The following is a 13,548-nucleotide window of genomic DNA, read 5'->3' as shown; positions in this document are numbered from 1 at the left end:
GACTGACACTGCCCCGCACTGGAGTTGCTGCTGCAGCTCCTGGTAAAAGGAAACATGCCAAAGGCTGGGGATGTGCGACTGTGCCACAGACCTACCTACCTCTCCTTGAATCCACCTCTGAAAGCACTCAAACATGCAGACGTTGATCAATCCTGCCTAAAGTCTTACTACAATCTTGGGGTAAGCAGGAGGAAATGTGCTACATCTCAAGCACTAATTGTCAATCTGTCTCTTTTTCCCCCCTACAACTTTTTCCTTCTTGCCATTTGCCTCTCTTTCCCTCATCAGATTTGTTCTTTCATCATCTTCCTAGGCTGACAAGAACTTGAAAGGACATTCAACACTTTGAAAGCTGCTGTTTTTCAGATTTTATAAATTTCTCCCAGCTTAAGTTCCTGATGACAACTCTGCTCAGAGCACAGCTTGTCAGGAACACTGATCTAGTGGAAATGGCCTGGTTTGAATTTGGTGCTCAGTGCCTTCCTGAGATATCCTAACAAAATCTGGCCAACGAGAGGAATTCCATTTTATTTCCAACTAGCACATTTTCCAAAGGCTTAGAATTTAGTTTAAGATTTTCTCCCTTCTGCAAATGTTATGTAATTAGTGGGAATTGCTTATTCATTAATGTTTTAGTTGATACTTTCTTTTTAATGGATTCTACGTAAGTCAGACTGACTGGTACTGCAAGGCACTGATCCCATTTGATTTCCAGTCAAGTTGCTTAGAACTTTTGGGAAGCACTCAGCATTTTATCATCCAGCCCTTCATTGTCTGCCAATCTTTTTAAACTGTAAAATGTTTAAAGCCTGGACTCTTTCATTGTGTGTAACACAATGAGGCCTTAAACGAAGCTGTGCCCTGTGGGCACTCTAATATAAATGATAATTGCTGCATGGCTCTCCCAGCTATAACTACACAGTAATTCAGACACATCCTTGCTTTCACTGATGGGGAATGGGAAGGATTGCTCACAAAACAATCTGTCAAGCCATCACAGCAGTGATGTTTTCCCAGCTAAGGAGTATGTACACAAAATTTACCCAGTTCTCACTATAGTGGTTTTAAAAAGTCAGCTGATTATTTTATTTAGGAGCAGCTGATTGCATAAAATTAAGTTTTATTTAGTTTTTTATTTTTAGGTTATTTACTACATGATTCCCAAAATTTCAGCCACATTTATCAACATGATTCAGCAGTGACTACAGTTTTCTTTTGCCCAGACCTAGTCACACTGATTATACTTTATAGCCCCACAGATCTACATTCCAAACACAGCACAAGGCAGTTGTACACCTTGATACTTATTTATCATTTTGTCATGTGAGTGAACAGCTAATTTTGACTGCAATATTCAAATTTTTCTGTTCTCTCTCCCTATTTTTTTTTCACTATAGAATCATAGATTAATGGAATGGTTTGGCTTGGAAGGAATCTTAAAGACCATCTAGTTCCAACCCCCTGCCATGGGCAGGGACACTTTCCTCTAGACCAGGTAAGCCCCATCCGATCTGGCCTCGAACAGCTCCATGGATGATGAGTCCACAGCTGCTTCAGGCAACCTGTTCCAGTGCCTCACTAGCTTTAGGGCAAAGAACTCCTCCCTAATATCTGATCTAAATCTACCCTCCTTCAGCTTAAGGCCACTCCTCCTTGTCCCATCACTACATGCCCTTGCAGTATGCTGGTACATTGATTAAACTGTATTCACATTACAACCCTCAAAAATCGAACCAGTGCTTATTTAAGGACCAGTGCTTCAGCTGGGGATATTTCATGTAGAGTTAAATATTACCTGTGGATCATTAGGTTATAAATCTACATTGGTGACAGGGTCACTGTACTGTGACACATGGCAGAAGCAGATAAGAGAAGCCCACACCTGTTTTAATAACAGCTTCCACTCAAGAACTTGTAGAGATCTAAATATTTCCATAACACTACAAGCCTTCAAGAGATATGCTCAGTGTAGAACTTTTGTCTTCCCTACCTAAAAAACTAAAACAATAAAAACCAAAACAAACTAAAAAACCACCCTCAAACCCAAAAAATATCTTACCTGAAGTCGTTCTGCACAACTTATCTACTACCAAAATTTTTACCGAGTCTGGATATAAGTAGATGGATATAATCCCATGGAATTAACCTTATAAATGTGGAGAGATGCATTTGCTGCTCCTTACTTCATTTTGTAATTTACAAAGACAATATGTAAGCACTGACCGTCAACTGTCAGACTTGATCTGATGGTGATACCAGATAACTTCACTGTTTCTGAAGCTCTGGAAGAAATCACTAACCCAGCAGCACTCCCTTGTCAAAAGCATCACTGCAACTGACAGAGTAATCCACAAAAGACAGAAAACAGAAATTTGAATCATTATTTCACTCGATGCCAATACTTGCAAATGATAAAAGCACTCTGCCCAGCCTTTGACAATCTACTTCATTCCAGTAATGTCATCTCAGATAAAACTCAACAGAGGAATCTGAAACATATACAGCATCCACTGGAGCATCCTTCTTTTCTTTTTTTTTTCTTCCCTTTTTGTGTTGTAAAGTGTTCTCTGATAAAATATTGACACTGCAATATGTGAGCTAGCTGTGATAAACACGCAGGGCAGTGTATGCTGCTGCCAGCCCTACACTGCTGGAAACAAGGCATTTTCACACACCAAAAAAAGACTTGTGCCTCAGCACTCTGACCCTCTGCTTCTGCTCTGGATCACAGAGACTCCCAAGGTAATGCCAAGGTAATTCTGGCAACACAGGAATTTTTCTGCTTTAGAACAATCTGACCCCAAACTCTGCTCATTGTTATGTTAATGAGGATTGTGGATGCTCAACGACTTCAATAATGTGGCAAAACTCACCTAAGGACCAGATATAACTCCAATGCAGCACAACACAAATAATCCAAGTATCATATTGATAAGCAACAAGGCTATCTCAGCACTATTTAAAAGAAAGATCTGGAGAATTCATCTCTTCTGTCCATCCAAGTATTGGCTCTTTTAACAATTCTTCAAAAACTTGTCACTACAATTGATAATCTTGACATAACTGTCCACAAGTGATAGAGCAGAAAAATCTACCCAAACATTGATCCCTCTGTTTATGTGACCAGAATGTTTCTCCTGTGCTAGAAATCTATTAAAGATCTGTTTTTTGGAAAGCTGGGAAGAGCACAATCCAAGATGAAGTGGAGGTTTCCATGAAGTCATGACCTACTTCACAGAACCAGCTTCTTTTAAGTGCTCTGGCTGGATGGCCAACCTGGGTTCAAAAGCACCCTTGAAGTTCAGTGATGATTTCCATGTAATCTGTGATTTATAATTTTTTTTTATCAGAACTCTACTGCTCTTTAGTGTCTGGTGACGAGTCACAAGTAATAGGTCAAGATGAAAAAATTTTAAAAGTCTAAGAAGCCATGACTCTGTATTACTCTCCTTCAACAAAACAGCAGCAGTGGTAACACTGGGTCTGCACTGAGCTGAGGTGGTCAGGCCTTGGTTTAACATCTCCTCACTAAAGATCATACTGGTAACAACTTTCATGTTTTTCAAGAGCCTTTTCCAACTGTGAGGGAGAGAAAAAAATAAGCAGCTGCCTATGATAGCTCCTTCAATGTTTGTAGAATGAAATACCTGAGTGGTAGTGTTCATTCCCAAGGAAAAAAATCACCTTGAAGAATGTATTGTGCCCAGGGATTTTTTTTAAGCCTATGTGACACAATTTGAAATTGTATTGTACAGCTTGGGTAATGGCTAGAGTGCTTCAAAGGCTTGACATCTCCCTGGAATGAATGGAAACAGAGCTTCCAGGGGTTTTGTACTTGTTAAGAAACATTTTAAACCACTTTTTACCCATAACTTCTGGACAGGAGCCCTTTGCAGCCATGGCAGTGAGCAACACCACTGATCACAGCATCAGGGATTTTGTGGAAACAGTTTAAACTTGCCACACATGTGCCTCAAGAAAAAGAAAAGAGCAGCAAGAGACCACACTTAGCTCAAGGCAGTCCTGCTCTGGCAGAAGGGAACAGATAAGAATTGCAAGCTCAAAACTGAGTTTCAGTATGGATTGCCAGCTTCAAAGCTTCCCACCAGTCAGAGCAGCTGGTTCCCCACTAGCAAGAACTTTTTTGTAACATGATCCTCTGCTTCTTTCCCTTCCCCAGGTCAAGCCTCAAAGTACTATGGACCAAGTCCTGTGCTGTATGAAATAATTTTGTGGATGCTTTGTGGACTGTGATATGATACAGAAAATTAAGTTAATGTTATTAAAACTTTTGACACTATTTCTCCTATGGAGTCGTATTAGTCAAAGTATTTTCCTTTTGTGTATGTCTAAACATTCAATTAGCATGCTAATGTCCATCTTTTGATATTTCTTTCGTACCCTTGCTTAATTTGAATGAAGCCAAATAGAAGCTACCTATTATTGCTGAATTCAAGTGATTCCTGAGAAGAAAAAAATCTGTGATGTAGCAAGGCGGGGAAAATATTTACCTTTCCAAAGGTAACGTGTTGCAAGTGCTAAAAAGAGCATCATCTTCACATCAAATCAAGCAAGGTACAGGATCCAAGAAACAACATACCAAGAGGCAATTTCTCAGCAAGATGTTAGCATCAGAACACAAAGTGATGTGTCTGGAAGCAGAACTGCTGAGCTGCAAACAACCTGGGTGTGAGTCAGAGAATATTAGGACAGTGCCTGTCCACCAGGAATACAGACTTGATTGCATGTGACTTGTGTCAACTCTGGAGACATCAAGAGCAGAACATAAAAGCAAGGCAACAGAGATATTTCTAAATGAGCCATTCAGCCTCTAAGGCAACGAATCTGGCAACAACTCAAGCTTCAGGAGGAAAAAAGCCAGCATTCCAGGTTTGTGTTCCATGGTTATATCCTTCATTCATTTTTCTCAGGCAAAAGGTCACCAAAACATCATGTTTTAAATCATTAAAAGACACAATCAACCTCCTTTCAAACTAGCCCATAACTTTGAAACCAGAATCCAATTGCCTGTTCAGGCTCATTAGTGTCTTTGGATCCTAATGACCCACTCAGTTGCAGTAAATGAAAAACTAATCCTTGTTTTATGCCATTGGCCCAAAAGGATTAGCCAACTCTTGCTACCCCTGCAATCAGCCTTGCACTGGGGGGATTACGACCATCTAATACTGTAAGTCTACACATTCCAATCTGTTACAATATGTAGCACTTAAAGCTTATTTCCTTGAAATACTTAAACGTATTAATGCTGTAGTGTAAGATTGTTTTCTGAGGATGCAGTGATTCACCTGCCCCCAAAGCCCACATTTACCCACATACTGCTCTGTTACTCCCAACACAAAGTTTTAAATATGTTCATGGTCTTGAAATGAAAAATTGAAACTATTTCTTTACTTTGCATAGAGCCCAGACTGGGGATGAAATGATCTACAGAATTTCTGTGGGGTTCAGTGCTGTAGTTTAAGAGGTAGCTAGAAATAAAGCCACTATTTGTACACAACGTTCTCTGATCTACTCTGTGGGTTGCAACTCCAGGTTTGTATCACTTGTACCATTGCAGGTTTTCCACCTCAGAATTCTGATTGCTCTTGTTATATTACACATAAAATCAGTGAGCAATTAGATGAGCCTACAATGTCATGACACAAACTTTTTGTTTTCCTCAAAGCATTCACACGTTGCCATTGACAATTCAGTGTGGTAAAGAGACACTTTTAACACTCTCAGTTGCCCTATTCATACAGTGTTTCTGTATAAAATATAAATAACTCTTGTGGTTTTATCACTTTAACAATTATACATAACAGCACAACGAAATTTATCCTGTAGAGTGTTATGCTGGGCATATCAACTTTAGATAGATATTCTTGGACTGAAGTTACAGAAAATTCAAAAATAGCTCTGAACATGAAACTCGGTTTTTGAGTGGGAACAGTTCGCTGAATGTTTTATTTCCTATTAAAAGTGGTGTCTGAAGGCATAAAACTAGTACACGAAAATAAATCTTATATTCCACAACCCCTAGAAGTCATTACATTAGTCTCTACCTCATAGTTTCTAAATTAATTTTTAGTGTCAAGCTTATACAGCAGTTGCTTATTTGTCAGCCAAATACCCCTGTTTACAAATATGCTTTACATTTATGTATCAGTAAAATTATCAGTAAAATAGTAGATGGTGCTCCAGTCATGATGTTATGTTACTTCAGAAATTAAAACAATCTTATTACTGCAAGACCACTTTGCAGAACAAAGCAGATGTGCAGAAATGCCCTCTAAGTTATTTCTGATCAGAAAAATGGCATTTTCATAGAGCTGGTATTTCTGTGGGAGAGAGAAAACCGAGGCATCAGTGTCTTCATCACCACAGCAGCAGATAAAAGTGTAAATTTCATTAGTAAACTTCTCATAAGTTATTTACTCAACAAATTCAAAAATCTATTTATTCAGGTATCATTATATTTCCTACAAGGTTGGTGACACAACATATTTATTTACTAACGTTTATTTAACCTAATGGACTGTGGCACATTAGCTTTTACAACCAATATTTCAAATGAAGTGGTTTTCTGTCAAAAACTTCATTAAAAACCTAAGTGGAACAGTAAAGATATCAAGGGCTTCAAATAAACATTTACCTTCTAGTCAGGACACTCTTATAATCAAATGCCTGCCCTGCTTATTTAAGAGAAATTTTTGTTGTTAGTACCTTTGGGCTTGATTGTGAGCCTGAACTCTGTTTTACTCTGTGCAATCCAAGGAGAGAACAAAAAGGCACCCCCACCTCCAAGGACTCACAGCACAAGTGCACAGTGTCACCATATTGTCACTTTGCTGACAGCTGCACAGCTTTTAAGGGATTGCAGCTCCCAGCTGCTGTTGCTTCTGGAGGTTCCTGGGCTCCAGTTCAGTTGCAGCCACGTGTGGGATACCTGCAGTACCTGGTTTTTGCTCTCAAGCAGCCCTTGCTACACTGAGAAGAGAATCTCTCTGTGCTCAGCTTTCAGGCTAGAAATGGGTGTAGCCTCTGAGTGTGTAAAGGGCAAACCAAAATGACACTGGGCAGTGAGAGATGTACCAGCATCAGCAATCCATCAACACACATAGACTGCTGTTGATTTTATAGGCATAACCAGGGACCATTTCTGGGTGGAATTTGACCAGTGTCAATGTAAAAAATCCCAGTGTGTGTTTATAAGCAGTTCATGGTCTTAGACCTCAGAGAATTATCCCAAATACTGAGAGGTTGCTTCTTGTGAAGCAGCTTTCTCTGCTTTGTTATTAATCAGTCTATCCAATTTGTGTCAGTAAAGACCTAGGACTGTGGTTTCTCCCACTTCAGCCTGCAGCCTTGACTACTACACTGCAACATCTTAGGCATGGATAACAGAATTCATCAGGAAAGATATTTGGTTATGGAATAACTGGGCAAACAAAATTAAACTTTTAGCTTTCTAAATGATCTCAGAATATTTGTCAGCAGTGTACCATAAACATGGCCCCAAATAAAAGGTAGAGACATAAACTTCCCTCTACCGTAGGTTTTTCAGAGTGACAGGTATGCAGTAGATTAGAAAAGCTGTGTCTCACTTCTTAGTAGCTGGACCTCAGCAGAAATTCACTAAAACTTCCTGATTCACTTCCAGTTAAAAAAAAAAAAAAATCCAATTTTCACAAATGTCTAGGCATAAAAATAGTCCTGATGCATTTAGGAGTTTGGCAGAAAAGAAACAGTGGAATAGATAATCAAACTTTTGGTCATTAAGGGTTTTTCAGGGCAGCAGAGGGGAAGGGACTCTACTCCCCGTGGGACTGCAGACTTTACAGGTAAAGGTAGGATGCTTTTTGGCCACTTGCTCCTCTCAGTCTGTGTGTTCTTCTGACTCATTTGTGCATTTGCAATCTCTTCTCTGAAGTCTGCTGAATGATGTGGACCTCTCTTCATTTTGCTTGCTACTGTCAGAAAGGGAGTTTTCTCACACTAAGTGACTGGGAAACCCAATTCCCTTATAAATATGTGAGGAGTTTCAAAAATTAGCAACCTATGCTTCATACGCAACAGAAAAAATAACTTCAAAGTGATCTGGTATTTCCTTCAGAGGCCATAAATACGAAAGTTGTGGTTCTCGAGAAGATGATTCTGAGGGATTCCCAGGGCACAGTGCTCTGGTGGCTCAGACCAGTCAGCATTCCTGCCTGACTGACCCTGATGTTGTCCTAACAGCCATTCTTTCCATAAGGAAAGCCTATGTGGAGAACTGAGGGGTAGAACTGACCACAGCTGGACTTTGAAAACTGCCTCTGTCTTTTTTGAAAGACATTAAAAAAAGAGGAAGGGAAGGGAAGGGAAGGGAAGGGAAGGGAAGGGAAGGGAAGGGAAGGGAAGGGAAGGGAAGGGAAGGGAAGGGAAGGGAAGGGAAGGGAAGGGAAGGGAAGGGAAGGGAAGGGAAGGGAAGGGAAGGGAAGGGAAGGGAAGGGAAGGGAAGGGAAGGGAAGGGAAGGGAAGGGAAGGGAAGGGAAGGGAAGGGAAGGGAAGGGAAGGGAAGGGAAGGGAAGGGAAGGGAAGGGAAGGGAAGGGAAGGGAAGGGAAGGGAAGGGAAGGGAAGGGAAGGGAAGGGAAGGGAAGTATTACAGTTGCAACATTGTTCCACTTCAGATATTAAGAAATACCTACAAAACTGTACATAAAATGAACAAAAACGTTTATTTCAAATATTTTGTAAACCAGCTGTTATACACAGAATACTCAAGAATATTGTCTTTAATTAAAATTCAGCTTTAACTGCTACAAGTCATTTTTACTAACACAAGTAGTTTAGTTTATATCAGAAGCTGAACGTTCTCATCTATGTTTAAATGCTCTCACAGACATTGAATTAGCATTCTACCCCTAAAATATTTGTGAGTGCCAATTTAGCAAGAGAATATAATAGTATTTTACGAACAAACACATTTCAAAGATAAACAAGAAAATCTCAAAACCTGTGGTTGATGAACACACATTGCAGCAGTTGCAATAACGTATTCTTTCAAAAAATGGAAGGAGAAGAAATGCTTTGTACTTTAACTCAAGAAACTGGAAACATTTCAAGGCTAAGTAGGAAAACAATTTAAAAGGAAGTCAAAGGTATTCAAAAGAATGTAAATGGCTTTGTATTTTGTATGGAAGGATGAAAACCTTTCACAGAGGGAGACTGTAATGATCTCTGATCCTGTCCAAATGCAAATGAAAAACTAATGTCATCTTTTCCATCTCCAAATGCATGAGAATTTGATTCCGACTGGAAGGGAAAGACAAATTCATCTTCATTTTCTGATTTCTCAAAGAAGCTTCCTATATGAAATACATATAATATTTGTTGTTAGATTAAATCTGAGAGGACACTGCATTCAGCATATGCTTCTTTATTAATATATTGTGCCAAATATCCCACTGAGCATCACCCCACAGCTGTGTGTTTATTGCTGCACCAGAGATGGCATTTCCAGGGGGTTGTTATTAGAATTGACATTGAAGGAAGCGTGGAGCACTTGAATGGTTTAGAGCAACAAAACACTTCTGCATTACACATTTTGCACCAGAGATATCTGTAAACAGAATCTGCAAAAGTGTTTATTTAGAGAAAAATGTGATCAATCATTGAAATACTTGAACTTTTTCTTCTCCTTTGCAAGTCCTCTCATTTTGCTTCAAACACACCTAACACTATCCCTACTTCTTTCTTTCTCATACCTCTTCTTTTCCATGATACATCAGGCATTTAGAGCCCAACATGCAAGGGGAGATTTAAGCTAAAGATTTACTTAAACCACAAATGAGCACAATAAACCACTGAGCTACATTATCACAACTGAACATCCTTTCAGACAGCCAAAGGAGCTCTGTTAGGCTGGATCATGAGCCTGTCAGTCATAGGAACATATGGAGAAGGGAGATGATATACACAAGTATATCTGAGTTTCAGACTTACCAATACCTTTGTGTAGGGACAGAGAGTTCAGGCTTCCCACAGAATAATTTTCCTCTGTCTGAAGTATAAACAAATTTTTAATTTAACAAATGAGAAAGGCAAAAAAGTAAACTTTATTGCTTATATGTAATATGTTCATTTGTTTTAGTGAGAAAAACACTGTCTCAGTGAATGTTAGCAGCCTTTACAAAATATGATTTAAAGGTATTTATCAGTCCCTAAAGTTGCAAGTTCTTTGATCAGATGGATTTTATGATATTTGCATGCAGCTGCAAACACCCTTCCTCCATTCTTCTAGGAAAAAAACCCAGATTGATAACAGTCCAAAAGCTGACCTGACTTATTGCTGGTTTTCTAAACCGAAAAGATTCAAAAGTGTTCAAATCTGTGACATTTTATAAAATCTCCAAACAACAACACAAATATTTCCTACTAAGGCCTCAAATTGCCAGAAAGAGTAGGAGGATAACCACTTGCCACTCTTAAAACACATTCTTAGACTAGATTTAAAATAGATACTGGTGTCCTTCAAAACTCCCATCTAACTTTAAAGAATCCCAGATCTGCTCCAGCCTGATAAATTCTTGGTTTCTGCTGCTGAGCAGGCACAAAATAATGTGGGTTCTGACAGCAGTGGGTGGCTTAAAACCCACCTAATTCCTAAACAACTCACAAACTCCACACCAGTGTGTTCTCTCCTACACATAGTTCATGCTATGAGATACCAAACCCAGAATAAAAAGGTGCTTTCCCTCATCCCTGCTTCAGCTCCCAGCCACCTGCAACAGCAGCTACCCGGGCTCAAATCCCTTATTTGCATCATGGGGCTTGGATGTACACTGCCAAGTGATACCTAAGCCCTGTCTGATACACACACCTATCCTGGATCCACAATTACCAACCCAATAGCCCAGGAGAGCAAAACTTACTCGAGAGCACTGGAGCTAGGGAACCTCCAAAGAAAATGGAAGACCTGGATTCCATTCTCTGTTCCATTTAGTTGCCCACCTAGCTCCTCCATTTGAGTATAGCTAATCCATATCTGCTGTTCAGTAACCCTAATAGACTGTCCTTTCTTCCCTTTATCAAGACAAAATCACACAGGAGAAGTTGTGAAGTCTGCTAGAGAACTTGAATTTTGCACAGCAATACTGAGCCAGAAGCCTTTTGGTGAATTGAGTCACTGTATATTTGCACATGATCCATACGAGAGAGATTCATACTTGGTTAGAAGTCTTCATCGGGGGATTGCCAGGAAAGGAATTAAACATTTTCAAAGAATATCAAACTTAAAAGTAACCAAGATATTAAAAGAAATGTTTGCTACAAAAATAACCAGTCTGAAAAAATCTCTTTCAGTGCCAATGCTGTTTTGTTCGCATTTTTTGCTTTATGGAAATTTAATGTTCAAAATTAATTTTTTTTTTTTTTACCTCATCAGACGAATTTTGTGCTCCAAACAGACAAGAATCAAATAAATTTAAGCCAGGTGACTTCTGGGAGAAGTTCATGAGAGAAAAGAAAGCAGGAGATTTTGATGTCCCCTCTTCACAACCTAAATTTTGAATGCTGTAAATACAGAAAGGTAGAAACTATATTAATAGCTTTTATGTGATGTAGGTGGATTTTTCCTCCTATTTCTTTCTTTTCCTCTTTTTTCACTTTTTTATATCCCCATAGCTTTCATCGATTATTGCTTTTAGCATCACAGAACAGATAACACAATTTTTTAAAGTAAAGGGAGGTGGTGTTCTTACCAACTCCCTACCCACTTAACAAAAAAACCCAAAAAGCCTGTTTAAAGGTAGAAATCAGAGTAACAAATATTACTGCAGGAAAAGACTATGTGTCTCATATATTTCTAAGCAAAGTACTGATCTTTCAAAACAGCTTCAACTGGAAATGATATTGTAAGAAGAAAACTTAATAAATATCAAGCATAACTCAGGAAAAAAAATCTGAACATTTTCAGAAGAGCTTTCTAGAAAATTCTTTCCCTAGTATCTTTGAAAAAGAGCAGAAATGCTTATACAATAAATGTGAGTACAACTTTTTGCTCAGAATCAAAATAAAAGTTGAAATCATACAAGTCAAATGGAGGTGCTTTTGAGGAGCGTGTTTTTTTCCCCTTTAAGTCAGGTGTTTCAAGTGCTCTTAAGAAAGGTTCTGCACTTTCTTCTGCTATGTCAGGATTATCTTCCTTTGGCTTAAAACCTCTGTGCACATCCTATGAAAAAGAAATAAACAATGGCGTTTATAACATATAAAATTTCCCAAAATATCCTAGTCCTTTTAACCATAAATATGTTCTCAGTGGAGCCAGCACTGAGCCTGTATATTTATAGTTCTGTGCAAGAAGTGAGTTTTAAATACAGACCTTTTTCAAAATGCTCCATTAATGAAAAAGTTATACACTAATTGACACAACCAATTTCTGAGACCTGCCTCTTTCTAACTGAATCAAGTATGTCAAAATACTCTGACTATTCTAAATAAACTTCTTACTTATGATATAAGAAGTGCTTTTCTTACTTGAGGTACATACAAACAGTCCACGTGCTCATCTGCTTCTTCAGCAACACGTTTGGCCTCTTGGCTTGCTGCACAAAAAAAGACAGCACTGCCTGCATTATAACAACATTTTAAACAGACACATAAAAATGACATTGTGGGAAAGGATCCATCAGAGAAGTTCACTAGCATGGCATTGCTATTGGTAAGGAAGTGTTCTGACTGTGGTTTTCTCAACAACCCACTTTGAGGCTCTGTCCATAACAATTACCTCTTGTTCTGCCACTTGCTGTTTTCAAAGCATTACTCAGGCTGCTGCTTGTGGTTTGGTGTTCTTCAAACCTGCCCATTGTTCCTTGAGAGTGCTGTGTTTGTTTCCTCCAGCTACTGCCCTCTGAGAGTGCTGCTAGTCAATAGAAACCAGGTAGGAACAATATAAAAAAGCACATCCATGTGACAGTGATGAAGTGTAGTTTAAAGAACTGGGCAAGAGTCAGGATGAGAAATGAGAAGAAACATCAGACTTTCTGCTGTCAGAGTTTCTGCTTTAAGCTTCAGACTGTGCTGTGTCTCAGGCATTGTGGGTTAAGGTCCTATGTTTCAGTATTCTCTTTGTAAAAAAAATCTAGGCTATAATCTTTTACATGCATCTAAATTAGCAGTATAATTAGAAAAAGGTATTTAAACTGAAGCTCGGTTCCTTGTGATTTCAGAAACCTCAGATCTATTTGTAACTACCCTGGTTTTGTCTTAAGCATTCTGCATGTGTTTCTCCAGTTAATTTTCATCTTTAATAATCTTGATTTGATTCTTCAAGATACCTAAATTACTGGGTTTATTACATCCCTTTTCCTTGCATTTCCTCATACCTTCTGGCTAGATGTTAAGACTGGATTTCATTTTACCCAAGTAATTTGAGAGTCAAGTGTAAATTTACAAGAGATGTTGGACAGATCCTTTTATTCACAATGGTCAGTGCAGACTAAATCTTACATTACTGAGCAGTTAAGTCTCTATTTAAATTAGGACTCTGCCTGTCTGCTAGACTC

At 38.8% G+C, this 13,548-nt stretch overlaps 1 protein-coding gene across 1 annotated transcript in view; it reads right to left on the bottom strand.

Moving 5' to 3' along the window:
- Positions 1 to 8,747: 8,747 nt before the first annotated feature.
- Positions 8,748 to 13,548, bottom strand: part of CUNH14orf39 (chromosome unknown C14orf39 homolog) — a 28,274-nt gene continuing 23,473 nt past the window's right edge. The window contains exons 13-17 of the mRNA XM_066186944.1: positions 12,521 to 12,588; positions 12,076 to 12,215; positions 11,422 to 11,557; positions 9,989 to 10,046; positions 8,748 to 9,351 (exon numbers count right to left, since the gene is read on the bottom strand). Of these exons, the coding sequence (XP_066043041.1) occupies positions 9,149 to 9,351; positions 9,989 to 10,046; positions 11,422 to 11,557; positions 12,076 to 12,215; positions 12,521 to 12,588 (605 nt within the window). The 3' untranslated portion in view covers positions 8,748 to 9,148. The remainder of the gene's footprint in view (positions 9,352 to 9,988; positions 10,047 to 11,421; positions 11,558 to 12,075; positions 12,216 to 12,520; positions 12,589 to 13,548) is intronic.

The sequence above is a fragment of the Chamaea fasciata genome, unplaced genomic scaffold (genome assembly GCF_029207755.1).
Source record: "Chamaea fasciata isolate MVZ Bird 193981 ecotype frontalis unplaced genomic scaffold, bChaFas1.0.hap1 SCAF_7, whole genome shotgun sequence".
NCBI lineage: Eukaryota > Metazoa > Chordata > Aves > Passeriformes > Sylviidae > Chamaea > Chamaea fasciata.
This window is presented reverse-complemented; position numbering and strand designations above follow the sequence as displayed.